This window comes from Notamacropus eugenii, chromosome 5 (assembly GCF_028372415.1).
Source record: "Notamacropus eugenii isolate mMacEug1 chromosome 5, mMacEug1.pri_v2, whole genome shotgun sequence".
In the NCBI taxonomy this organism is placed as follows: domain Eukaryota; kingdom Metazoa; phylum Chordata; class Mammalia; order Diprotodontia; family Macropodidae; genus Notamacropus; species Notamacropus eugenii.
Window position 1 is genome coordinate 35,494,589 of NC_092876.1, and position 25,320 is coordinate 35,519,908.

The window sequence follows — 25,320 nt, forward strand, 5'->3', positions numbered from 1 at the left end:
GTCCTGGGAGAGAGAGGGGAAGAAGATGGGTTTGGGGAAAAATGAGACTGAGGGGTGCAGAATCATAGAGTTTATTAGCCTGCCGAGGCAAGACTCAGACCCAGGCCTCCCTGGTCCACTCACTGCACACAGCCTCCCAGTTCAAGTTAGCACAAGCATGAGCATGAGGCATGGAGAATAGTCCCTGCCCTCCAGAGAAAGCTTCCAAGCTACTAAGAGAATCAGCAAGAGAAGCAGGTGTAATCTACATGGCACAGAGGAACTGAACCAGTGAATAAGCATCGATTAAATACCTACTGTGTGCTTTGGGAGTACAAATAGAAAATTCTTTTTAAACACCTGGGCAGCCCTGCTGTCAGGGAGCTGCTGCCCTAACAGGGACAACAGGAGGGCTGAGGGGTGAGCCGCAGATCAGTGATCATTGATTAAATGCCCCCGGTGCGCCAGGCACTTGGCTGAGCCTCAGCAGGCAGTGACCGGCCCTCTCCCTTGGCACTAGATCTGACTTCTTCAGCTGCTGACAGTTTGGTCCAACCATGGGTCCTTTACCTGACATCGGGGCCTGAGGTGTGTGTCAGTGTCTGGGTATCTGTCTGTCTCTTTGCTCCTTTGATCAGTCCCTTTCTTCAGCCAGTCCCGGGCTGGCTTGGCCCTCTCTGCTCTGAGGAATGGTTTGGAACCTGGCCTATCCGGCCCCCTTTGTTCACATTTCTTTTCCTTATTTCTCTTGAGATTCTTGACTTTTTCCTCCAGATGAATTTTCTTATTATTTTTTCTAGTTCTATAAAAGAACCCTTTGGTAGTGTGCTTGGTGTAGTGTTGAATAAGTAAATCAGTTTTTACTCTTTATTGTCATTTCTTCTGATAAGATAATATGTTTCTGATAATGAAATGTTTGAAAATGCCGTGGACTTGGGGGGTAAGGTGGTATGCAGGGTGGGGGGAGCACAAATAGCTGGAGGAATCACGAAAGGTCTCCTGTAGACCCTTGAGCTGAATCTTGAAAGGGCTGGTGCTGTCATGCCTGGTATAGGGAACTGCCTATGCAAAGACATGAACGTGGCAGTTGGGGAGTGGGGTAGGGAAGTGATAGGAAGGATGTTTGGAAAGATGGATGGGAGCCAGCTTGTGAAGGGCATTCAGACATGTCCCAACCACAAAATCATTTGCCTGGCAAAGTAGTGAGGTTCCTGGCCCGGGAAGTGAATCCTGGTTGGGGATTTCTGAACTAGATGGGAAGTGAGACTGAGATGACCTCGGAGTCCCTCTTAGTGCTGAGACTTTGTGTCTCTGAAGGGAGGTCATCAGGCTCCAGCGCTCTCTACCCTGGAGGTTTTCTGTAAGATAAAGGAAGGAGTATAGGTGCAGGTGTCTTGCTGGGGCTGGACCCATGTCTCTCTCTTTATTTGTCTTGGTTAGTGTTCTGCATTTATTATGTGACCAGAGGAATCCTTCAGGAGAATCGCCAGGAGCTAATCGTGTTTATCCTCTCCATCCTGCTGGTGATGCTGCGCTCTCTGGTGAACTTCCTTGTGCTGATGGCAGAGGAGAAGCCTGCGAGGGAAGACCCTGTCATCCTGGTGAGCATGCGCACTCCCTTCTGCCTTGTGTCGATCCATTTCTGCAGCCAAGTCTGACAGCACAGAGGGTGAGGATGACCCAGCCCCCATCAGACACAGGCGGGAGGGTTGTCATCCTGAGTTCACCAAGCTTTGCTCCTATCAGCCCCTGGGAAGGAGATGGGCAGACCCTCGTCGTGGTGTGGGACCACTGTGCCTCAGATGCTCTTTCACTGTTTGCCAGCCTCTCTAGCCAGAGCAGGGGACCAAAAAGCATGGCCACTGACCCCATTCCTGCCCTCCAGAGCCTTACCTTCTCCTGGAGGGTGACCCTGATAGTGCCTCCTCCTGTCTCCTGGGAAACCTTAGGAGGGGACATGCCTCTCAGGGACAGAGCCCTGGTGGGAGGACTCTCCAACCTCCAGCCCCTCCACATACACCTCCCAAGCAGCCCCTAGAGTATGGGACACAGTGTTGGACAGTGGGTGAGGTCCAGACTGCTGACCTCCACCCCACACGTAACCCAGCCTGAGGCATGGCTAATGTGGATGACCATGCAGACTGAGGAATGGACAGGATCTTGAGATGAATTTTTCAGATTTCTCCCAATATCTTGTGAGATTTTGGATGCCCAGAATAACAAGCCAGGCTGACACCTTGCCCGTGAGCCCAGAACTACAGAACTTGAGAGATGGGTTGGCCATAGTGGCCGTTTAGTTCAGCCCATGCACGGAGGAGTCCCTGTTGCACCAGTCTTGCCTTGAAGACCTCTGAGGATGGGGATCTCACCCCTTCTGGAGGTGGCCCATTCTTCTGTGAGATTTCCTTCCCCCAGCCCCACATAGAAAGAGGAGGCTGGGTCCCAGCTCCCTACATCTGCCCCATTGAGGAACAGGAGGTTCCAGGGAAAGAGTGCTACCTAGAGGCAGACTGTCTCCTCTATCAGCCTCAGTTTCTTTGTGTGTAATACGAAGCTAGACTGGATGCCCTCTGAAGGCCCTTCCAGCCCCAGGGCTGGGAACCTTACTGGACACTCACTGTATTTGAAAATGGAAGACCCATCAGCCTTCTCCCCCAGCTACTGTCATCCTGCAAGAAGGATGGAAGCCCTTAAGGTCAGGAATGATTTTCTCTGTGTTACCAGACCCTGCACTGGGCTTGCCACAGCAGGCATTGACTGGGTTAAGCCTCCAAAGTGTTTCTAACCCTGGGAGTGCAGTCACATCATCTCCACTAATGGGGGAAGCTCAGCTCATCATGAGGCCAGTCCATGTTCTGCCCAGGACTCCTCCCCAAGACATGGGACCATGACCCAAGTCACAGGTGCTTGTCCGGTAGCTGCTGCCCCGCCCATCAGCTCACCCTGAGCAGCTCCAGTTGGCACCAAGGTTTTACCCCAGCTGACTAAGCTTGGACATGTCCTCCCATGGAAAGTACAAGGTCCAGGCATCACCACTTCCTCCTGGCTCAGTTCCCGGAAGACTGGGCAAGAAGAGCCCCACACTCTTCCCAGGACTCCCCATCTGCCAACTTCCTTGTCTTCTGGACCAGGCCCCTGCCCTTCTTCCCATTCCACAAGGCTGGCTTGACCCTTTGAAGCTTAACTTCCTGGAGGCCTGCCCTGGCTGGCCAGCCAGCCCCAGGGACCTCTGAGCCAGCCTGGCCCCTGGGAGCCCCTGAGCCAGCCCCAGCCCCCGGGACTTCTGAGCCAGCCCCGGCCCCCGGGACTTCTGAGCCAGCCCCAGCCCCCCGGGACCTCCTGAGCCAGCCCAGCCTCCTCCAATTTCTTTCACTAAGGTCCCTGCCCCCTACTTGACTCATCATCCTCAGTTCCAGCCAACCAAACCCAGCTTGTACACAACAACGAGCAAGCATTGTATCAAGACAGGTATCATCTGGCACCTGGCCAGGCTCTGGAGCACAAAAGCAAGCTGGTGAATAAAGCAAGACCACCCTCCTAAGTGCTGGGGACGCAGAGAGAAAAGCAGAGACAGCCCCTCCCCCAAGGAGCTCCTCTTCTAGAGATAGGCAGCTCAGTAGGAGGTTCAGACCCTGAGTCCCACAGGGCAGGGATGCACAGAAAAGTAAACATGAGGGATTAGAGGAAGGAAAGTCAGTTACTTGTTCATGGTGTGCAAAGACCCTCTGAACTCACCACAGAGAGACTCAGGCCAGGCTTTGGACAGGAGGTCATGCCTGAGCTGAGCTAGGAAGGGACCTGAGGGGGAAGGGGAGACATGGGGGACAGGGCTGGAGCTCCAGCCCAGGGCCCGCTTGATGAGACACAGCCATCCATCCCTTACTGGGTCCCAGCCCTTCCCTCGGTGCCCATCACACTTTCCTTCCTTTACCTGGTGAGAGCTAAACTGAGGATAGCCCCAGGACAAGAAGGGATGTGTCTTGCCCTGAGAGGCTAGGCCACAGGCACCGCATTAGTCAGTAGCTGCCCATCACGTGGCTGGGAGGGTGCCTGACCCAGGCTCATTTTCCTGCTTTCTTCACTCCGTGGTCTTAGCCAGATGGTCCTAAGAGCAGGAATTCCTAGTGATGGCTGTGGGGCGGCCGTCCACAGGCATGGTGGTGGGATGATGTGATGCCCAGTTTGGGGGGGATGGGGAAGTCATAAGGCCTGGGACCTCCAGCGGGGGACAGTGGTCAGGCAGGGTCTGCTGGCCATGTGGGCAACTGGGCTTCTTTCTCTCCCTGGCCAGGCCCGCTTCGTCGTGATTCTGTCAGTTGGTTTCTTTGACGTGATCTGTGCCATAATCCTCATCCGGACCCAGGGCATGATGGCCTTCCGAGTGGGCGGGGCCCTGGAGAGCCTGCAGGCTCAGTACTTCATGCTCAATCTCTGCTTCTCCATGCTAACCTTTGATCTCCAAGCTCAGGTATAAAGGTCCCTGAAAGCCCACCCGGAGAGGGCCCCAGGGCTGTCCTCCCTGCACCCCCAGCCCCAAATGGGATCTTGTCCAACTGGTTCCTAAGGGAGCCGAGAGACAGGGGCCTGGCAGGGCTGGCGGGCTGGCTGGTGGTCACGTGGGGATGGAGAGGGAGCCCACTGGGGTTCCAAAATGTGTTCCTGGGTGAAGGACTGCCTCCCCAGAAATAACCGGGAGCATTCTCACCACACACAGTGGGCATCGTGGCCATGGTTTATTTAAGACAGGTTCACAAAGTACTGACATATATTCCTGATGTCCCAGAGATTTCTGGGAATTTAGGGTTAGGGTTCCAGGAATCCTTTGTCTCCTGGCTGTGCAGTCTCCTTCCTGGACAGGCCAGGTTGCTGAGTGCCTCTGCTGTATAAGGCCTGGCATCTCTGCTATTTAGAGGCAGCAGGAGCTGAATTTGAGTCACTTCTGACACATCCTGACGGTATGATCCTGGACATGGCATTTAGCCCTTGGTACCCTAGGCGGGTGCTGCCCTGTGCCAGCAGGTGGGAGCTGGGAGTTGTGTTAAATTATCTGTTCTGTGGCTGTGCCCCTGGAGCCCCCAACCTAGATGTTCTGCTTAGGCCTTTTTCAGGTCCCTCCTGGACTTGTGGATGGGGTGAGGGAGAAGGAAGGAGGTCTCTGGTGGATGATAAGTCCCAAGTTGGGGCCAAGTGATTTTAGGGACAGGCAGGCATGGCAATGCTTGGCCAGTTTAAACAAACAACCTGTCCGAAGGTATGTAGGACACATCAAACTGTGACACTTTTGGCCCTTTCCAAGAGCCTGTGGCAGTGCTCTGATGGCTTCCTTGCTGCCAGCTCCCAGCCTAGGTTCTTGGCACCTAGAAGTTCTCACCCAGGGGAGGGAGGGGGAGGGTGGTTCTGGAGGCCCCACTGAGCCCTTCTTAAGGGCTAGGCTGACTTCCCCCTCCAATTCGAGGTCAGGTGTGGAGGGGTCCCCTTGGCACCTGACGTCCACCTCGGCATCCTAAGACCAACTGACATGGATGTGTCGCTTTAAGGATTGCAAAGTCCTTTTCATGTATTAGCTCAGCCTTGTGAAGTAAGCTGTTATCCCTACTTTATAGATGAGGAAACTGAGGTCTTACAGAAGTGAAGAGGCTTGTTCAGGGTCACACAGATGGGAAATGTCTGAGGTGAATGTGATTCTAGGTTCTGTCATCCAGCCCTGTCTGCCACAGTGGCCACCTCTGGCCTGGTTTAGCCTTTCCTTGGGAGCCCACAAGCATGGCACTCTGTGGGCAGAAAAAAAGGAGGGTTTGGGCCCAGTACTCAATAGTATCTCTCAGGAGAATTCTTGGCGTCCGGCCCAGCCTGTGGAACAGATTTAGAGCCAAGGTGAACTCACCATTCCTAGAATCCCCAAGATCTCCCCTGGTTCTTGCGGCCTTCTCATTCTCTTGGCTGCTAACACCACGTGTGGAGGCATCTAGGCTTGTTTCCGTCTGACTCGGGAGCTGTGGACTGCTCTTTGCATGGTGTGAGTGACCTCAGGAGCGTTTGTCCTTGGCAACACCACAGGTGCACTTTCTCTCTTTCTGGCCAGCCTTCTCTCAGCCCTGGCTGGGCCCCCAGCAGGAGAGCTGCCATGTGGTGTGTCTGTCCTTGACCCCTTGCCCTCTCTGCCCTCCAAACCCGGCCTCCTCTCCCAGTCTGGACCTGCTGACTTTCAGTCTTGTTGCTTTGGTCTCGTATTCTTTCCACAAACATCTGTGACCACTTACTCTGTGTCCAGCATAGGAGTGAACCAGTCTGGTTCCAGAGGGCTGGCACAGAACTGGCCCAGGGGCACCCCACAGGGTCACTAGGAGAGGCCATGAAGAGTAAGGCATCTGGCCAGCCTGTGGAGATGAAGGACTAGGTCTGACAGGGGTACCCACACAGGCCAGTCCAGCTGGAATCCAAAATGGTGAGGGCAACTAAGAAGAGACTCCAGCTCCCCTGCCACAACATGTGTTCTCAGCTCAGCATATGCCAGGCACAGGCAGAGATAGGAGTCATGTTGGGAAGGACACTGGAGGGTCAGTGAGGGGCTAACATGGTAGCTTCAGAAACACCCACAACTTGCAGAGAGTGGTCAGAGCTCCTAAGATGGTAAGCAGGATTCCGCATCTGATCCCCTGCCCTGTCAGCTTCTTCTGCCCAGAGGAATTCAGCCTCATGCTGGAGGCATGGGCCATAAGAGCACTGCACCTTGGCACTCCAGAGGATGGGGTCCCACCAGGCTACCTCACCACTGACTTCTCTGGACCTTCTGAGGGAACCGACAGCGAACGATACCTAGGCTGTTCAAGACTTGGACCAGAGCCTTGACCCCATCACATCTGGCATGGTTGTTTAGATGTCCCATTAAATGAGGCACAAGGTCACAGCTTCTCCCCTGCAGGCTTCCTCCCCTTCCTTCCTTCCTTCTTTCCTTTATGGGAGAGTTGGTGTAAGATTGTAACATGAACCTCCTTCAGCCACCTCTTTAGCTCAACCATCAGTAAAAGAACAAGGTTCCCTTGTACTGCACCATGTTCCCATTGGGTGCTGCTCCAAACAGAGAATCTTAGATTTCCCATTGCTTACTTTCTGGGGCCACCGAGGACATCAGAAGGTGTCCAACCTTCCCTCCCCAATCCGGCCACTGCTCACTCTACTGGGCCACTAGTGCCATCAGACCCCTCTTCTAATAAGTGTATTCTTCCTCCCCCCCACCAGAGGGGGTGTGCTTAAGATTGGTTAGTACAGACACTGGCAGGTCAGCAAGAGCTCCCTTGGTGGCCCACAGACTGCCGCCTTTCTGACTCCTGACAGCTGAAATCTGAACTAAAAGGTCGTCACCTCCTTGTTGCTCCTGTGCCTTAGAGGGACCAGAAGGACCAGCCTCCCAGCCTGGGCTGTTTTCCCATGGGACAGTGCCCCTCCCCACTTAAGGACCTTCTCAGGTCGCACCCCACTAGTCAGCCTCTGGGCCCCCTTCACCAACAGAACAAACAAACAACTATCCAGAGGACCTGCATCCCCCACTTGGGCATCGGGGCCACACTTCTGCCAGACAGCAGAAGGTCTCCAGAGCCCCAAGGGTGACGCCTTCAGCCTGGCGATCACTGACAAACACCCCAGGTTTACGTGTGTTTTTCTTTCCAGCTTAAATAGCAAAACACACGCAGAGCCTGCCCTGAGCCTTCTGCTCGTCTCCCTCCGCAGCTCTGTCTGTGTGTTCTGATCCTGACGTCTGGCCTGTATGCCTCGCTGCAGCACAGTCTCATGCTCATCATCGGTGTCCTCTGGGCCATCCTCAAGGTGACCATCGGCATCTTGGCCGTGAGTATGCAGCTCCCCATCCCCTTGCTGGATGCCTCTGTGCATGGAGCCCCCTCTGCCGCCCTTGTTTCCTCCTGTCCCCCTTTGGGTTGGGGGGAGGCAGCCAGTCAGCCCAGTGTTGGGAGAGAGCCTGGAGAAGCCTGTGGCAGGCAGTTCTTACCCACCAGTGGCATTGGAGGACCCTCTTACTGTTCTCCCTTCAACAGTCCTGCATCTGAGGCCAGAGGGCCAGATCCAGATCTCCACTCTGTTCCTCACCATGTGCCACTAGACCAGTCCCTTTGCCTCTTGTGTTAAGGCAAGAAGCTTGACCTCTGTGCCTGTGCTCTGTGGGCTTTGAGAGTCTCCATCAGTATCAGCTACAGCCTCTGTGCATCTCTGAGAGCTGCCCCCCCTGAGGAGGAGCCTCTTGGCACCTAACCATAGGAAGGCATGTTCACTTTTCCTTTTGTCTTGCCTGGTACCAGTAAGTGATCAGTTAGTCAGTCAGCTAGCACTTATTAAGTATGTCCTCTGTGCCAAGCGCTGTGCTAGGCACTGGGGATACCAGTACAAAAGAGGAAGTATCCATAAACCTTGACAATTGAGTTGACTAAGTGATTGACAGGCTGGTTCTCTCTGTCTGTCTGTCTCTCTCCCTGTCTCTATCTCTCTCTCTCTCTTTTTCTTTCTCTCTCACACTCACACATACATACACACAACTTATCAGTAGACTTTACACAAAGTCCTCCAGCCCAGTAAGATCTGCCAGGGCTTGTGCTTGGCTGGCAGTACCTTTGGAAACCATGGCTCCCTCCCACAAAGCCTTGGGGGAAGAGTTCACTGACCGGAAGGACATTTCATGACATTCGATGGGATATTGGAAGTTAGGGGCCCCTCCCCTGCATGTGCAGTGGCATGTCTGAAGGCCTGCCCAACCAAAGCAAATGGAGTGAGCTTCCACTGGCTCTTTGGGAGCCTCACAGCAGAGTTCTCGGTTCTCCTCTAGATGCTTGTTTCTCCTAGGGGATGAAGATGGCCTGGGCCTCTTAGAATGAGACAGCTTATTTACCATCCATCCAGATATTTACATGACTGGCACCCATGTGTCTCTCACTTTCCACATATTTGTGCCTCCTCCTCTGTGATGTACGTATATGCATGAATCTTGGCTTGTAGAGTCATATGATCATAGATCTAGACCTAAAAGGCACCCGAGAGATCATGAAGTCCAGCCCCCTCATTTTACCAATGAAGAAACTGAGGCAGACAGAGGTGAAGTGACTTGCCCAAGGTTACAGAGCTAGGCAGTATCTGAGGCAGAATTTGAACCCAGGACTTTGTGACTTCAAGGCCAGGGCTCTCTCCACGGCACCACACAGCCTCAACTCACTACATATGTGGCTCTTGTAGAGCAATGAGGCCTGATTCTTTTGGCTTTGGTTTTTTTTCCCCCCAAAGGAAATCTATTCCTTCTCTCCCTACCACCTACTCCCCCCAACTGAGAAAACAAGAAAAACAAAACCTTGTTATAAACTTATGTAATCAAATAAAACAGATTGCACATGGGCTGCCCTCTGAGACCAGAGCCTCTCACTCAGGAACAGGGTGGCGTGCTTTATCCTGGGTCCTCTGGCCTTGTGTGTGGTTGTTGTGTTGGTTAGAATTCCTCAGTCTTTCAGCATTACTTGTTTTCACAGTAGTGCTGTCACTGTATAAGCCGTCTCCCTGGTTCTGCTCCCCTCACTCTATCCAGTCATGAAAGTCTTGCCAAGTTTCTTTGAAATCCTTCCCCTCATCATTTCTTTCAGCACGATAGTGTTCCATCAGCTTTTTGTACCATGACATGTTCAGCTATTGCCCACTTGATGGGCACCCCCTCAGGTTCTGTGCCACCGCGTGGGTATGTACAATGTAATTGCTTTCAAGGCAGAGTTCCAAATAGCTTTCTGGAGTGTCTGGACCAGTCCACAGCTCGGTGCCTTTACCCCCGCAATCCTACAGGCCCTTCCCTTTTTCCTTTAAAAAAAAAAAACAAATTTGCAAGTCTGATGGATGTAAGGTAAAACCTCAGAGTAGTTTTAATGTACATTTCTCTAATTATTAGTGATTTGGAGCACATTTTTTTCATATAGTAACTTGGATTTCTTCCTCTTAAAACTGTTTGTTCATATTCTGTATCATTTATCAATTTGGAAATGGCTCTTATTCTTAGAAATTCTAATCACTTTCCTGTATGAAACTTAGGAACAGACCTTTATCAGAGAAGCTTGCTGAAAAACTTCCCCCAGTTTTCTGTTTTTCTTCTAAGTTTAGCTGTATTATATTTGTTCATGCTAAAGTTTTTAATTTTATGTAATCAAAATTGTCCATTTTCCCTTCTGTGATTTTTTCCCCCGTTTTGGTTTTTATCTCATTCCCACAACATAGAGCTAAAGATAATTTCTTTCTCATCCTTTTAATTTGTTTATGATGTCACTCTTTTTGTCCAAGTCATGTGCACATTAGAGCTTATATTGGTATCTGGTATGAGATGTTGGTCTCTGCCTAGCTTCTGCCAAGCTGCTTTCCAGTTTTCCCAACAGTTTTTGTTGACTAGTGAGTTCTTGCCCCATAAACTGGGATCTTTGGGTTTCACTGGGCTGTGGTGCTTGTTTTCTTCTGTATGTTGTAGGCTTGAATAACCCTAAGTCTGGCCAACCTCTCTATTTCTTAACCAAATTGTTTCGAGGATTGCTGCTTTGTAGTGGATTTCCAGATCTGGCCCTGCTGGGCCCTCTGCCTTCCCACGTTGACATTCTTGACCTTTTGTTCCTCCAGATGAGTTTTGTTGTTACCTTTTTCTAGCTCTATGGAGTAATCCTTGAGAGTCATGGCAACAAATAAATTAATTAATTTACGTACTGTTATCATGTTTGTGACATTGGCTTGCCCCACCCATGAGCAATTAGTCTTTCTCCAGTTACTTAGATCTGAGTGTTTTGTGCTTGTGTTTATACCATTCCTGCACGTGTCTTGGCAGGTAGACTCCCTTAAGTTTATACTTTCGGTAGCCATTTTAAATGGAATTTTTCTTCCTATCTCTTCTTGCTAGATTTTGTTGATCATAAACAAAAATGCTAATAATTTATGTGGGTTTATTTTATATCCTTCAGCTTTGCTGGAACTATTAGTTGTTTCAATTATTTTTTAGTTGATTCTCTAGAATTCTCTAAGTAAGCTTTTATATCATCTGCAAAAAGCCATAATCTTTGCCTATACTTACTCCTTCCATTTCTTTTTCTCTAATTGTTATAGCTAACAATTCCAACACAATATTGAACAGTAATTATGATAAGGGACATCCTTGCTTTACCCTGACTCTGCTAGAAAGGTATCTAGTGTATCCCCATTATTTGGTTTTAGATAAATGTTTACCATATTATGGGGAAAAAATTCACTTATTCCTTTGCTTTCTAGTATTTTTGACATGAATATCATCTTATCAAAGCCTTCTGCTGCATCTCTTGATATAATTACATGATTTTTCGTGTTCTTATTAATTTAGTTATAATTATGGTTTTTCTAGTATTGAACCACCTTTGCATCCCTGCCCCAGACTGGTCATGGAGTATAATCTTTGCGATGTGTTGTCATAGTCTTCCTAATACTCTCTTTAAAATTTTTGTATCATGATCGTTAGGCATAGTGGCCAAGAGTTTCTTTTCTCTATTTTATTTTGCTGTGGTTTAGGTATAAAGACCCTCTCTGCTTGTATCATAGAAGTCATTTGGTAGGAACCTTTCTTTTCCTATTTCTTTCCCATAGTTTATGTAATGTTTAGAATTAGTTTTTAAATGTGTGATTACTTGTAAACATCTGATCCTGTGTCTTCTTTTTTTCCGTTGGGAATTCATTTATGATTTATTCAATTTCTTTTTCTAAGATTGAATTATTCAGATTCTCTATTTCTTAGTCTTTCAACCCGGGCATTTTATATTTTTGTAAATATTCATCCATCTCGCTTAGATTGTTTGTTTAATTGGCATACACTCGAACAAAATAGCTCCAAACTTCTTTTTTTTTTCTTCATTGGTTAGGGATTCACCTTTTTCATTTTTTATACTAGTCAGCTGGTTTTCTGCTTCTTTAAAAAAAAAATCATTGATGGTTTATCTATTTATTGTCTCCCCCCCAAAAAAGCCATTCCTTGTTGTTGGTTTTGCTGTTTCATTATTCTCTTCTTTGATCTTTAGGATTTCAGTTTGTTGTTTAATCAGGGTTTTTTAATTTGTTGATTTTTCTAAGTTTTTTTAAATTGTGCTCCCTGTTCACTGATCCGCTCTTTCATGGGTCAAAGTGTTCAGAGATGCATCTTTTCACCCAAAAATTGATAAATTGTCTCTGTCATTAGCTTTATTGAAATTATTATTTCAGTGGTTTGTTCTTTGACCTGCTCGTTCTTTAGGATTAAGATATGTTTAGTCTCCAATTAATTTTTAAGGGGCATTTTATTAAATATATTTTATTGCATTGTGGTCCATAAAAAGATGCATTTAATATTTCTCCTTTTTTGCATCTGTGAGGGACAGTTTTTGTGAAGGTTCCATGCACAGCTGAGAAATATATGTTTATGTGTGTGTATTTATGTGTGTACATACACACACACACATACACACACTCTGTCTTTTTCATTTGCATTCAGTTAATCTGCAGGGATCTATCGTATCTAACTTCTCTAAAATTCTGGTCAGGTTCTTGACTTCTTTTTTGTTTATTTTTTGATTAGATTTGTCTAGGTTTGAGAAGGGCTAAATTGAGGCCCCCCTTTTTTATTGAGGTCCCCATAGTTTTATTGTCAATCTCTCCCTATGGCTCATTTAATTTGTCCTTTAAGTATTTAGCTGCTATACCATTTGTTTAGTATCGATATGTCGTTGTCCGTGGTGCCTTTCAGCAAAATATAGTTTCCTTATCTGTTTCAGTTCAGTCTTTTGACATTGCATTGTCTGAGATCATAATTGTAGCCTCTGCCATTTTTACTTCAGTGGAAGCATACTAGATTTTGCTTCAGCCCTTTACTTCTGAAGTGTGTGTTCTTTATCAACAGTGTATTATTGGATTCAGTCGTCTAATCCATTTTGCCCTGGTCTTCCATTTTATGGGTGAGTTCATCCCATTCAAATTCACAGTTATGGTTATTAATTGTTTATTTCCCTCTGTCCTATTATTTTGTGCTTTTCCTTCTGTCTTTTTTCCTGCCCCCTCTTTGAGTTTGTTTTGCTAAAAATGAATCTCTGCTTAACCTCACTCTTTCTCATCTTCCCCTTTCCCTTCTGTTTACCTGTTGAGTGAATGTATTTCTGTGCCCAGGCATGGGTGCATTCTTCTTTTCTTTGACCAGTTCAGATTGGAGTGAGGTTCAAGTATCACCCATCCCCTACCTCTTCTTCCTTGTTTGTTATAAGCTTACATGTGTGTGCCCCACTTATATGAGCTTTTTCCCCTTCTTCTTCCATTTTCCTCCCCACCTCCCCAGTATATTCCTCTGCCCACTCACCGATGGGATAGAGCCATTCCCGGGGCCTTTGTCTAATGAGTCTCCTTCTGTGACGCCTGAGAGAGTTCTGAAGGGATACGATTTAGGACGGAAATAATCTATCCTTCTTTAGTCCCTAATGATTGCTCACTTGTGTGTACCTTTTTGGTTTCTCATGACTCCTGTGTTTGTATTTCACAGTTTCTATTTGTCTCTGATAGTTTCATCAGGGATACTTGAAAGTCTTCAGTTTCATTTAATGGTCCATTTTTTTCCCCTGTAGGTTTACGCTCAGTTTTTCGTGGTAAGTTACTCTTGGTTGAAAGCCTAGATCTTTTGCCTTCTGGGACGTCATATTCCAAGCTCTCCATTCCTTTTTGGCATTGGCTGCTAAACTGTGTGTGATGCTGGCTCCTTGGTACTTGAGTTCTTTCTTTCTGGCTGCTTGTGATTCTCTTTTCTTTGACCAGGAACCTCTGAATGTTGGCTCTAAGGTTCCTGGGGGGTTTTCGTTTGGGGGCTTGTTTCAGAAGGTGATCAGTTTATTCTTCCTATTTCTGCCTTGTCCTTTGATCCTAAGAGATATGGGCAATTTTCTTTTAAAATTCTTGTAATATGATGTCAGGGATCCTTTTTTGATCATGGTGTTCAGGTGTCTACTGATTCTTAAATTATCTATCCCTAGTCTGTTTTCCATGGCTGTTGTTTTTGCTCTGAAACACCTTACATTTTCTTCTCCTCCTCATTCATTCTCTTTTGACTTAGGTTTTTGTTCTTGTTTTGTTTGTTTGTTTGTTTTTGAGACAATCAAAGTGACTTGCTTAGGGTCACACAGCTAGGAGATGTCTGAGGTCAGATTTGAACTCAGGTCCTCCTGACTCTGGGGCTGCTGTTCTATTCGCTGCACCATCTACCTGCCTCTCTTTTGACTTAGTTTTAACATTACTTCTTGTCTCATTCAGCTTTTCTTTGGTCAGTTCTAATTTTCAGGGAGTTATTTTCTTCAGGAAGTTTTTGTGACTCTTATTAAGAGCTGTTAACTCTCTTTCCAAATCTTTCTTCCATTGTACTCATTTCTTTCTGTTTTCTTTCTCTAGCCCTCTCATTTGCTTTTTAAAAATCTTTTTCTAACTTTTTCCCATCTTTCCAGGAATTCTAGTTAGATTTATGCCCAAGGTGCGTTTTTCTTCAGGGCTTTGCTTGTAGATGTTTTAGAGTCCTTCTCTACTCCTGGGTATGTATCTTCAGCTTCCTTATCACCATCACAGCTCTTTATAGCGGGTTTCTTTTTTGTCTTCTCATTCTTCCAGCCTTTCCCTTGGCTTTGGACTTTATGTAGGGGCTGGGCTCTACACACATTTCAGGGCAATATGTGAGCTGAATTTTTGTCCTCTGGGGTCCTTCTGTTGTTTTCTAAGGATTTGAGTATTGTGTTGTTTCAGGATCACAAAGACAGCCCAGGCTGGACACCTGTGAGCTTTCAGTGTTTCCTGAGTGGTCCAGTCCAGGGCAGAGTCGCTTGCTGCTCCTGGGCTGAGCTCAGCAAGTGCCTGACCTGGACTTGGGTATGTACAAGATTAGATGCTGCCAGACCCAGTCCCCGCTGGCCAGAGTGACAGAACCACAGAAGCCCTTGGTCTGGGCTTCCTGCCATGGTTGTTCCCCTGCAAGCTTCAGACTGGACTGGGCACTAGAGCTTAGGGTCAGAAGCACCCTTGCTGTTGGCTTGTTCCATTTCTTGCTGTATGCCTGGCCCAGGGTCCGAACTGGCTCCCCGGCTGGGAATGCCATTCCTAGACTCAGGTCCCCTCTGCAATCTGCCTTTGGTGAGTGACCCAGAACTGAAGCCCACCTTGTATCCCCGCAAAGTTGAGTAAAAGAAACTGGTCATGGGAGTGTGTGTGACAGTGTGTGCCAACTCCCTCTTCTCTGTCCATTCTCCAGGACCATTATTCAGTCTCTATCTCCTTCCTCCCCCACTTCAGTGATGAGAAAGCTGAGAGTGGGAGGGCGACCTTCCTAGGTCCCCCAGAGAGTAAGGAGCAGAGTCAGGATTTGAACACAGGTCCTTCGACCTCCATCCAGTGCCCTGCACATTCAGAGATGGGAGTCTGTAGGAGGGGAGGCTCTCTCCCTCATCCCCCTCTTTCCCCCTGGGACTCCCCCAGCAAGTGCCCGGATGCCCTGTGACCCTCCCCCTCAGCCTCCTTGACAATCCTGGTTTGAAATGCGACTTGGCCTCTGGGCCAGCACGGAGTCGTTGGGTTTCCTGTCCCCTTCCTGCTTGTAGAGCAGAACCTGCCCTTTCCCTTTTCCATGTTAACCAGTCCCCTCGGGCAGGGCAGTGACACCCCTTCTCAGAACCGTGTTTGTAAATGTACAAAATAAGGCACACAGGAGTGTAGAGGAAACCAATTATATTGAAATATACTTATAAAAGTATTTTTAAAACCTGTGGCCCCTGGAGTTTGGCTGTCTCACTCCCTGCCCCACCCAGAGCCTCACTCCCTCCTCAGATTCTTCAGATTCTTCTGGCCCCAGACACCCTGATGAAGTCATGGGTGTGCCTGCTTTTGTTAAGGAGAAATCAGGGTGGTGGGAGCTCCCCCAGCTCTTGGAGGATGGTCTCCCTGCCTCCCCTGCCCTCCCCACAGTGAGGAGGGGCCTGAGGCACTCTTGCAGGGTCTGCTGGCAGTGATGTGGGACAGCTGCATCCAGGGTGGCATTGCAACTACCCCCTCCTTTAATCTAGGGACATTTCACGTCACTTGGCCCAACACCCTCATTTTAGAGAAGAGAAAACAGAGGCCCACAGAGGGAAGGGACTGAGGTCAGATCCCACAGGTGATTTGAACTCAGATCCAGAGACTCTGGGTTGAATTTCCCTCTCCCTGAAAAAGTGCCCCCTGTTCTCCAAGGAGCCATGACCCTGAGGTTCAGGCCAAGCTCTAGAGGGGAGAGAGTCCCCCTCTAGCTTACCAGATAGCCCTCCCTTACTTGTGATGGACAGAGCCCAGGGTAACCACCAGTTACTAATGAGAATGGAAACATTTGCTTCCCTGTTAGGTGGGTATGATGGGGAGAACCAGGAGGAAGTGACCTTGGTGTCCCCTGAGCTCCCTCCTTTGGATTGGCCGGCCTCAGCTGTAGCTGAGAGGAGGCATGTAGCAGGACGGGAGGCCTACGGGGAGGAAGCCAGAGGTCAGAGAGCATCCCAGGCCCTCAAGCACAGCTCTGATTTCAGACCGGCCCCCTTCTTTTCCAAGCCTCTGGGGAAGAATCTTGTGATTCCCCCAAAGGCTCCTGGCAGGATGAGTTTGATCCTCAGCTGAGAAGATCCGAGGCCCCTCCAGAACATCCCCAAGGCTCTTCGGGGAGCCCATGGGCTTGGCTCCTGCAAGTGGCATCCCCAGGAGTCAGCGTGACTGTGGCTGACCCATTGCTGGGTCCTCCCAGGCCTTACAGCTCCATCTGGTCCTCTGTCCCGCTGCTGGTCAGAACAGAGGTGATCTGCCTGGTGTTTGGCCTTCGTTTGCCATCGGAGAAATGATGATGTCATTCGCACTTGAGTGTTCTTTGTTCTGAGGGAGGGAGGGCTGTGCGGTCACCAGCCTCACTTTGCATCCTGAGCCCTCTGGGTCCGATGACCAGATATTCATCAGGACACCTGGAGATGGCCCAGGACGCACTGGGAGACCTTGGCCTTTTCAGGTCCTCACTTAGAGGGAGGTAACGCCCATTGAGTGAACAGGCCTCTAAGCAGTAGTCACGGAATGGCCCTTTTAATGAAGAGAAGAAGCAATAACTGAATCAAGCTGGGAGGAAAACAGAGACTGTCCTACTGTTGGACCGGGAGGCCTTTAACACAACCCCAGGGGGCCTTCTGTAGGCCCCAAGGCAGCGCCCATGAAAATCCCTTCTGGCCATCCCTGCAGCTCTGGCCACAGTGACTGTGCTGGGGTGAATTTGGGATTAGGCCTGGGCTGACCCCAGGGAGCTTCCTTTGTGGGAAGTCGGTTCTGCAGCTGGGCAGCAGTCGGGCTTGAGGCCTGGGTGGGTGTGGGATGTTGGAGGCAGGCAGTCAAAGCTGAGCTTGGAGGGGCTTATAACAGCAGGGCCCAGGCCTGGGTTGTCCCTGCTGACCACCTAGGAGGGTATTCTCCCCCTTTTTACAAGTGGGGAAACCAAGACCCTAAAAGGCATTGAGCTGGAGTCATAATAATGACAGCTCCCATTTATAAAGTGCTTTCAAGTTTGCAGAGCAATTGACCTCAAAAAGCCCACCATGAGGCAAGCCCCAGAGATGGTTTTACCCCCATTTTCCGGAGGAGGAATCCCAGACTCACCCAGCTAGGAAGTGTATGTGGTGGGATTCAAACCCAGTCCTCTCCAGGATTGCTGCCTCTGCTGTTTCCCCACAGAAAGTGGAGCCTCCTAAGAACATCCTTTCTTCCTGCCATAAGGTTTCCATAAAGACCATCGAAAACCCCATTTTATAGAGGAAGAAACTGAGACCCATATGGAGGCCTAAGGCTGCATACCAAAGTCACTTGCACCCGGGTTCTCTAGCTCTGGAGCCTTCTGAGTTTTGGTGGGCCAGGACAATGGCTTCCCAGGCATGTGCTGAGGTAGACAGAGCACCCTTGGAGGTGTTGCCTGACCCAGGTTGACCTCTCCTAGGTCCCAGGAGATCTCAAAGGGACATTGCTTTCTTTCAGATTCTGAGGGAACTGAAGGCACTGGTGTGGATTTTCCTGATACAGAACATCCCTGAAGTGGCTTACCTCTTCTATCTCCTCTACACGGTGAGGGGGCTCCTGGCAGGGCGGGGGATCCCCTTCCATGTGCCATTGGAAGAAAGCCTGGTGCCTGAAATGCCGCCTGGGGCCCTGTTCTTGTTGCCCACCCTATGGGCCTTTTTGGGACCAAGCCAGCCAGGGCCCCACTGAGGAGCAGGAGAATCTCTGCCTCTCTTTAGTCTTGGCCGGGTCAGGCTGATGCTCACTCCTACCAGCTCAGCATGGCTGCCTCAGGAGCTGCAGGCAGGCAGGGGAGGCCCTTCCATGCTAGGAGGAGGTGTTCAGCCCTGAACTGAGCTGTAATCTTGCTCTGCACCACTCTCCCAATTAGCCAAACTGGAGAAGAGCCATCGTTTTGGCTGGAGCTGACCTTGGCCAACAAACATGTTCTCTGGTGTGGGGGATAGGGAAACTGAAGCAGAGAGTCTCACTGACCCTTTTCAGACAGTCCCCCAGGAGAGGGCATGTACCCTGGGCTTCCTGAGAGAGGAGGAGGCAGGGGAGAATGGCCCCAGAGCCAGAATGATGCCAAGTGCCAAAGATGATGCCTTGGAAAGGGCACCAGACTCCAGTCAAAGTGGGGCTGCCAGATGTGGGTAGGGAGGGCTCTAGCAAGCCCCTGCATCCACCAGCTCAGTGAGGAGGTGATGGGCATCCCACAGACAGACCCCAGAGAGTTTACGTGTGCACTGGTTCTCTTGACTGTGATGTCTCTAGCTCCTCCTGCAGGGGTTTGTGCCACACGAATGGATCTTCTGTCGTACCACTGATTCTATGGAAGTTCTGAATTGCTTCGGAGGGTTTTTAGTGCACTCACAAGGGTTTTCCAGGTAGACCACAGTACCTTCAACACAAATCAGCACTTTGGCTTTCGCCTGGTCTCACTTCATGGTCCTTCAGTCCTTTAGCATTTCAAGGACCATAGTTACCATTAAATAATATTAAACAAGCCAGCACCGACTTCACACAGGGCTGGTTCCAGAGCAGGCACAGCTCTTAGTGGAAAGACCTCTCACTTTGCTTCATTCCATATGATTTTTCCTCTTGGTATTACAGACATAGGTGCTGTGTTAAGGAAAAGTCCGTTTATTTCTGTGTCTTCTGGCTATTGTTTTTTAAACAGAAATAGATATTGGATTTCATCAGAAGCCTTTTCAGCCTCTGGCAGCTTTTGGGTTTATTGTGTGTGTTATCAACATGGTTTATGATGTTTATAGCTTTCCTTATAATGAACCAGTGAGCAAGGGCAGGGCTGGGGGCTTGAGGCTTCAGGTCTGCAGGCCCCACCCCTCTAGCTTCTTCTACTCCACTTTTCAATCCCTGTCTTGCAGGAAGCACCCTTAGCAGAAAGGAGACTCTTGGGCAGCTCTGTCCTCTGCCCTGCATTTGCCCTTTTCCAAGCATCTAGCCGGGCTTGGGTAATGATGGTGACCATGTGCAGGTTGAAAAAGGGGGTATTCCTGGTCCCTGAGAGTGCAGCGGCTCCCACACTGTCCAGGGAAGCTGGACTCTCTTCAGAGAGTATGCACATCTTGTTTGGGGTGTATTGATTTATTAAAGAGGAGAGAGCCAGGAAGGAATAAATAGGCCAAGGACCTGAAAGGCTACTTATAGCCACTGGGTGGACTGGACCCAAGGTTGGCCAAGCTTCAGTCCACCCTAATGTGCCCAGAGGGGCTCTGATAACCTCTGGCCAGCTTTCGCATTTTGTTCAGAGTGTATTTATTCAGCTGGAGCCAGGGCTTTGGTGGGAGTGATGGGCTGAGCTCTCCTCCCCCTCTGCCGGCTGACCCCATCAGCCCCAGCATGGCTGCAGTCATTTCTCTCAGTGAAAACTGGAAAGGAACAATTTGTTGACTCTGTTCAAAGATGAAGAGCCCCGCCTGCTCAAGGCCCTGGAATGACATGGGCACAGCTCCTCCTAACCCTAATCCTAACTCTAACCCTAACCCTAACACTAAAAATGCACTCAATTCTAACCCTTAACCCTAACCCTAACCCTAACATGGCAGAGAGGGAAGGATGGCCAAGCAGTCAGACCAAGGCTTCCAGGATCATTGGGAAGGGAAAGAAGTTTCCAGTGGGGGAATGAACAATAGAGCTGTAGAAAGGACTCCAGGACAGCCAGGGGTACAGCACCAAGTCTCGCTTGGCTGCCAAGTATGGTGACACAGAAGGGGACTTTGGGTTGTTCCCCGACCCTTCTCCAGATAATCAGCTCGTAATGACCATAGCTAGCACTGATAGACCAGCTGTTCACCTTGCCAGGTACCTGCACAGGGTGCTCATCCAAGCCTGGAAGGCAGGGGCTATTGTTATTCTCATTGTACCTTGGGGATGAGCCAGGCTAAATGACTTGTCCAAGGTCATGCAGCTAGTAAGCGTCTGCAGCAGGATTGGAACCCAGGTCTTCCTGACAATCCTCTAATGCCGGATCCACTCTGTTGACTTGCTGCCTCAAGACATAGAGAGAGAAAAGTGTGGAGGCTGGTGGATCACTCGGAGCTTGCGCTGGGGCTTTGAAGGCCTGTGTTCCTGACCTGTCTCTGACACGTCCTGACTTGGGCCCCTGGCAGCTCCCCAGGAACATAAGTCCCCCAATGGGGAGGGGGAGTCCAGTCCCTCTCCCTGCCCAGGTGAGGCCCAGCCCCTCATGTTACAGATGAAGGAACAACCAGAGAAGTGAGGATTTGCTCAGGGTCATACTGGGAGTGAGTTGGTCTAAGTTCTCAGTAATAAAGTTGATTGGAAGAAGGCAGACCAGCAGCGTGCCCTCAGAGAGGATTCTTAGAGGTCACTGAGGTAAGACTGAGCTTTTCCTGTTTGGAAGCTCTGTGAAGGAAGTTGTTTTGGTGTCTCTTAAAACAGAGTGTGGCAGGGCCTGGAGGTGCAGGATCTGGGGGTCAGGAAACAGGTGGGTGTTGGGGGAGTGTCTGGGCCACCCTGAGGCAGGAGGGAAAAGCTGAGGCCCTAAGCACAGCCCAAAAGAGAGTGTGTGTGTACACGTGTGTGTGTACACGTGTGCATGTGTGTGCTCCCACATGTGCCCAGGCTGGTTCCCTGGTCTGACCCCGGGAAAGAGATGCGGCTGTCCTGCAACCAGATTGCATTGGTTCTGGCCCCTGGTCTGGGGAGCAGCCTGTCATTTGGGGCAGGTGAGGGCCAAGGCAGGCCTGAGAAGGGCCTGGGTGGGCCCGGCTGCTCCCCAGTGGGGCTCTGAGGGAGGGGAGCTCAGGCCCAGACCCCTGCAAGCACTGAGTGAGCTGTTCTTGTCTTTGCAGATAAGCAGAGCGTGGGGCCAGGGCAGCTCCTACACGGGTGAGGCAGCCGCCATCGTGGGCTCCTGCATCTCCGTGGTCATCAAGTCTGTTTTGCTTTGGGCCATGGTCCACGTGTATCGAAGCTTTGGCCAGGGTTTGAGAGAGAGAAGTGAGTGGGCCCTCACTGCCCCCAGACCTCTGCCCTGTCATTGGGTCCTTAGAGAATAGGACCTTAGAGGCCACCCCTTCCCCATTTTACAGATGAAGAAATTGAGGCCTATGGACCTTGCTCAGGGTCTCACAGATGTGCCCAGGCCCTTTGATTTCAAACCCAATAGGGAGCCATAGAGGGTCATCCCAAGAGCATGACCATATGTGCGGCCTACGCAGCCATGCCCTCTCTGCACCTGTGCTGGGAAGCCAGGGATGGAGGCTCACTCCACTTTAACTGGGAAGGAGTACCCCCCCTTCCAGCTCTTTCTGTGGTTTGATCTGGACCCTGGGTTGAACCAGGTCTCTTTTGTTGCAGCCCAGAAAACTCTCTTGTTTTCCCTAGTACTGTGTCCTCATCCCCCCTCCCCAGCCTAGAGAGCAGAGTGGAGGGCGCCACAAGCGGTGCCTAGTCAAGGGCAGGAGATAAGGCTGGAGAGCATCAGGTGGAGCCTGCGACCTCCACTGACTGCAGAATTCCCGTCCCCTCCTCCTGTCTGACTGCTCTCTGTATCTGTCTCTCCCTCCCACTGCCATTCCCTTTGCTCCACTACCTCCTACAAATTCTGCAATGTCCGTAGCCTTTCAGAAGAGTTATCTGCTTCCTGCTCCCAGTTCAGAAAGCAGAGTCTCAGGATGCCTCAGTGGAAGGGGACTATCCCAGCATGCCCACCCCCAGATTTTACAGATATTATGGATCCAAGGCCAGGGAAGGATTGTAAGTTCACACATGTGGAGGTACTTGAGAGGCCGAGCCCCCAGAGGGGAAATGACTTACCCAAGGTCACCTCTCTGTTCAGTGGTATAGCGCAGACTTGAACCCAGGGCCTCATACTTTCCAAGAACATGTAACATGGACACTCTGAAGTCAGCTTCTCCAACCCCCAGCCCAGGACTTTGCCCACTGTACCACTCATCTCTGAATGGGCTCCCAGTATATTTTTGTGGGGGTCAGTTCCCACCCTTACCAGTGCATTCTGCTCCAAGATCATAGCCCGACCCATTGTTTCAGGTGCCTCCCAGAGCTGCTAAAGCAACCTTTCCTGAACTCTAGCTTTTCTCTGGGGATGGGGTTCCCACTGTGGCCTGCCCCTGTCCCCCAAAGTACAGCTTCACACATATCTCCAGTGAATGGCTCCCCCTCCCCCTTGGTCTTGGTGGCAAGATAGCCCTATAGATCAGGCCTGGGATCCCCAGGGGCTAGGGGTCAGAGGTTGGGGGTCAGATCTGTGGCTCAGGAGACCTGGTTGCTAGTGTTAGCAGTTCCACACTCGGCTCTCAGGTCTTCAGTCTGCTTGGCTTGTCAGTTTGCTGGGTCCCAGAAAAGGGATGAGGATTAAAAACAGACCCTGAATGGTGAGGCTCCATCTGCATGTTTGCTAAGCCCAGGGCAGGCAGGGGGCTGGCTGATCTCCACTGGTCCCCACCCACACCTCTCTTCTCTCTTGCCAGTGTTTTCTTCCTATGGAAGGATTGAGTCCTGAGCAGCCCCACAGGGCCTGCAAGCGTCCCCAAGGCCTCCAGGGCTGGGATCAGGACGGGGCAGATGCCCCCCCTCCCACTTCTGTCGCTCACTCTCGGCACCCCTGCTTGGATGATCACTCATCAGCGTGGAGTCCAGCCCCTCATCCTCCCTGCATGTGGCAGTGACATCCATCAACAGCTAGTCTTGTGCCAAAGCCCCATCCAGAAATGCCTTGGAGTAGCCTGGACGCAGGCTCTGCCCCTACACTGGCAGACCAGGACCAGGGCCAGTGAGCACCTCCTGAGGTGGGCGGTGCCTGACCTCCTGCATCGCGGAGAGCCCTGCACTTCTAGAGAGCTGCTACCAAGGAGAACAGAAAGGTTTGGGGGCACCCAGGTGCCCATGGGCCCCTGAAAAGGCAGTCAGTTTCCCCACCCTCTTTCATACTTGTTGCCTCGATTTCAAAAAATCTTTCATACTAAAGGAACAAAGTTTTATTATTTTAACAAATGGAGCTTTGGTTATTGGCTTTGTATTTTTCAATAAAGTATGCAGAACTCACAAGTGTGGCCTGGGGGCGCTCTTTAGCAGAGCTTAGGAGGAGTCTGGAGGAGCCTTGGGGGCCACACAGCGGGTCAGGGCCATAAACCCTATTTGGATATCCTATCAGCTGCTCCATGAGAAGGGCCAGTGTCACCCATCTGGGCCCTTCCCCAGCGTAAGAGGAACACTTTGTTTCTACTTTCTTATCCCAAAGATTGTGAGAAGAGCCTAGAGCTCCTCCTCCCCAGGGCTGAATTGGCTGTGTTGAAATTATGGATTTCCTTGGCCTGAGATTCTTGAGATTTTGGTTAGGCTCTGTTATCTGCCTGGGAATGGTGTCTAGCTCAGCTGACCAGGGAGAGTGGCATGGGTATGGAGCCTTCCTCCCCTCCAGCCAAGGTCAAGTTGAGGTCTTGTCCAGCTTCCACCTTCCTGGGTCAGTCCTTCCACAGCCTTGAGGGATCTTTTGGACATATTGTCAGTCTTTGAATTTTCTGTGTAGAAAGTAACAGTGAAGGCCAAAGTCAGGTGGACAAGGTTGGCTGATTTACCTCACCCACAGAGTGCTGGAGGCATGAGCTTTCAGAGTCCATGAGAAGCAAAGGAAAAGGGGTGTGAGGGGCTAGACCTCAAAATGAGCTTGACTGTGGCTTGGTGCTAGGAGGGAAGTCCCTGCCACTTTCACAGGGAGGAGCCTCTGTATCCCCAGTGCTTAGCTCTGGGCCTGGCACACAGTAGGGCTAAATAAAGTGGTCTCCTCATGTCCATTGGCCAGGTCCAACCCTGTAATCCAGTGTTTCTGGTTCTTTAGGGAGAGCACAGCCACGAAGGAGGCAGAATGGATCCGTTTGGACCTTACTGGCCCATCTTGCTTCCTGTAGGCTGGATTTATAAGCCTTAAGATAGCCATGTTATTTTTTTCCCCCAAAAAGTGAGTTAAGTCTAACAGAAAACAAACAAGATCACTGGGAATCAGAGCTGGGGCTCACCCTGCCTCCCCTCTGCGTGATATTAGGCCACAAGCCACGTGAGGTCCAGGGCTGGTGTCCAGGTGCTCAAGCGCCTCATTCCCTCCCAGGGTCAATGGCCTGCTCACAATGTTACCAGCTTTGAAGGGCTCCTCTTTCTGGGTCCCATTCCTAGAGTACAAGCACTGTATCATGCTCCCCCCAGGGCTGTAACTTTTTTAAAAGGCCTACTTTAAAAAAACCCCACAAAGGGAACTCTCATTTGTTTTTTCTGCATCTTTCTAGGCAGGTGTGACCACAAAAGTACCCTTGAGTCTTGGGTTTTCTGCTCTTTTCCTCAATGCCTGAGAACCAACTCCTGGCTCTGCCAGGCTCATGCAATCGGTGCCTGAGGCCACTATACTTTGGGCATCCTTGCACAGACACCTTGCTGGGCCCCCAGGAAGTTCCCACTCAGAGAGGACAAGCCAATTTGTTTCTTAAGAAAAGAGTTTATTGAAAGGATGTGAAAATAGTAATTTATGCTTTCAACAATAATAAATTTCCAAAGTATTAACAGTATGAAACATTAGGAATCTTGAGAGGTTCAAAGCACACTAAAATCATACTGCAGCCTGTCGCTTTTAGAGTTGGTCAGCACTTCAAAAGTTTAGTCTAAGTTATCCTACGGGAAGAACAAGTCAATTAAGGATCTTGAGAACACTCTGTGACCCACAGCAAAGTCAGACAAGTGTACCACCGGGAGACTGCGCAG

The 25,320-nt window shown here is 50.0% G+C and overlaps 1 protein-coding gene across 7 annotated transcripts in view; it reads left to right on the forward strand.

Moving 5' to 3' along the window:
• The window catches only part of LOC140504040 (uncharacterized), a 36,212-nt gene extending 12,593 nt beyond the window's left edge, over window positions 1-23,619 (forward strand). The window contains exons 4-12 of one of the 7 annotated variants that reach the window (XM_072608555.1): window positions 1,420-1,580; window positions 4,271-4,447; window positions 7,708-7,824; window positions 13,605-13,625; window positions 14,764-14,886; window positions 18,040-18,126; window positions 21,402-21,549; window positions 22,172-22,308; window positions 23,043-23,619. In XM_072608555.1, the coding sequence (XP_072464656.1) occupies window positions 1,420-1,580; window positions 4,271-4,447; window positions 7,708-7,824; window positions 13,605-13,625; window positions 14,764-14,886; window positions 18,040-18,126; window positions 21,402-21,549; window positions 22,172-22,308; window positions 23,043-23,240 (1,169 nt within the window). In that variant the 3' untranslated portion in view covers window positions 23,241-23,619. The remainder of the gene's footprint in view (window positions 1-1,419; window positions 1,581-4,270; window positions 4,448-7,707; window positions 7,825-13,604; window positions 13,626-14,763; window positions 14,887-18,039; window positions 18,127-21,401; window positions 21,550-22,171; window positions 22,309-23,042) is intronic. The other 6 variants (XM_072608559.1, XM_072608556.1, XM_072608558.1 and 3 more) reach the window with 6 other exon arrangements.
• The last annotated feature ends 1,701 nt before the right edge of the window (window positions 23,620-25,320 follow it).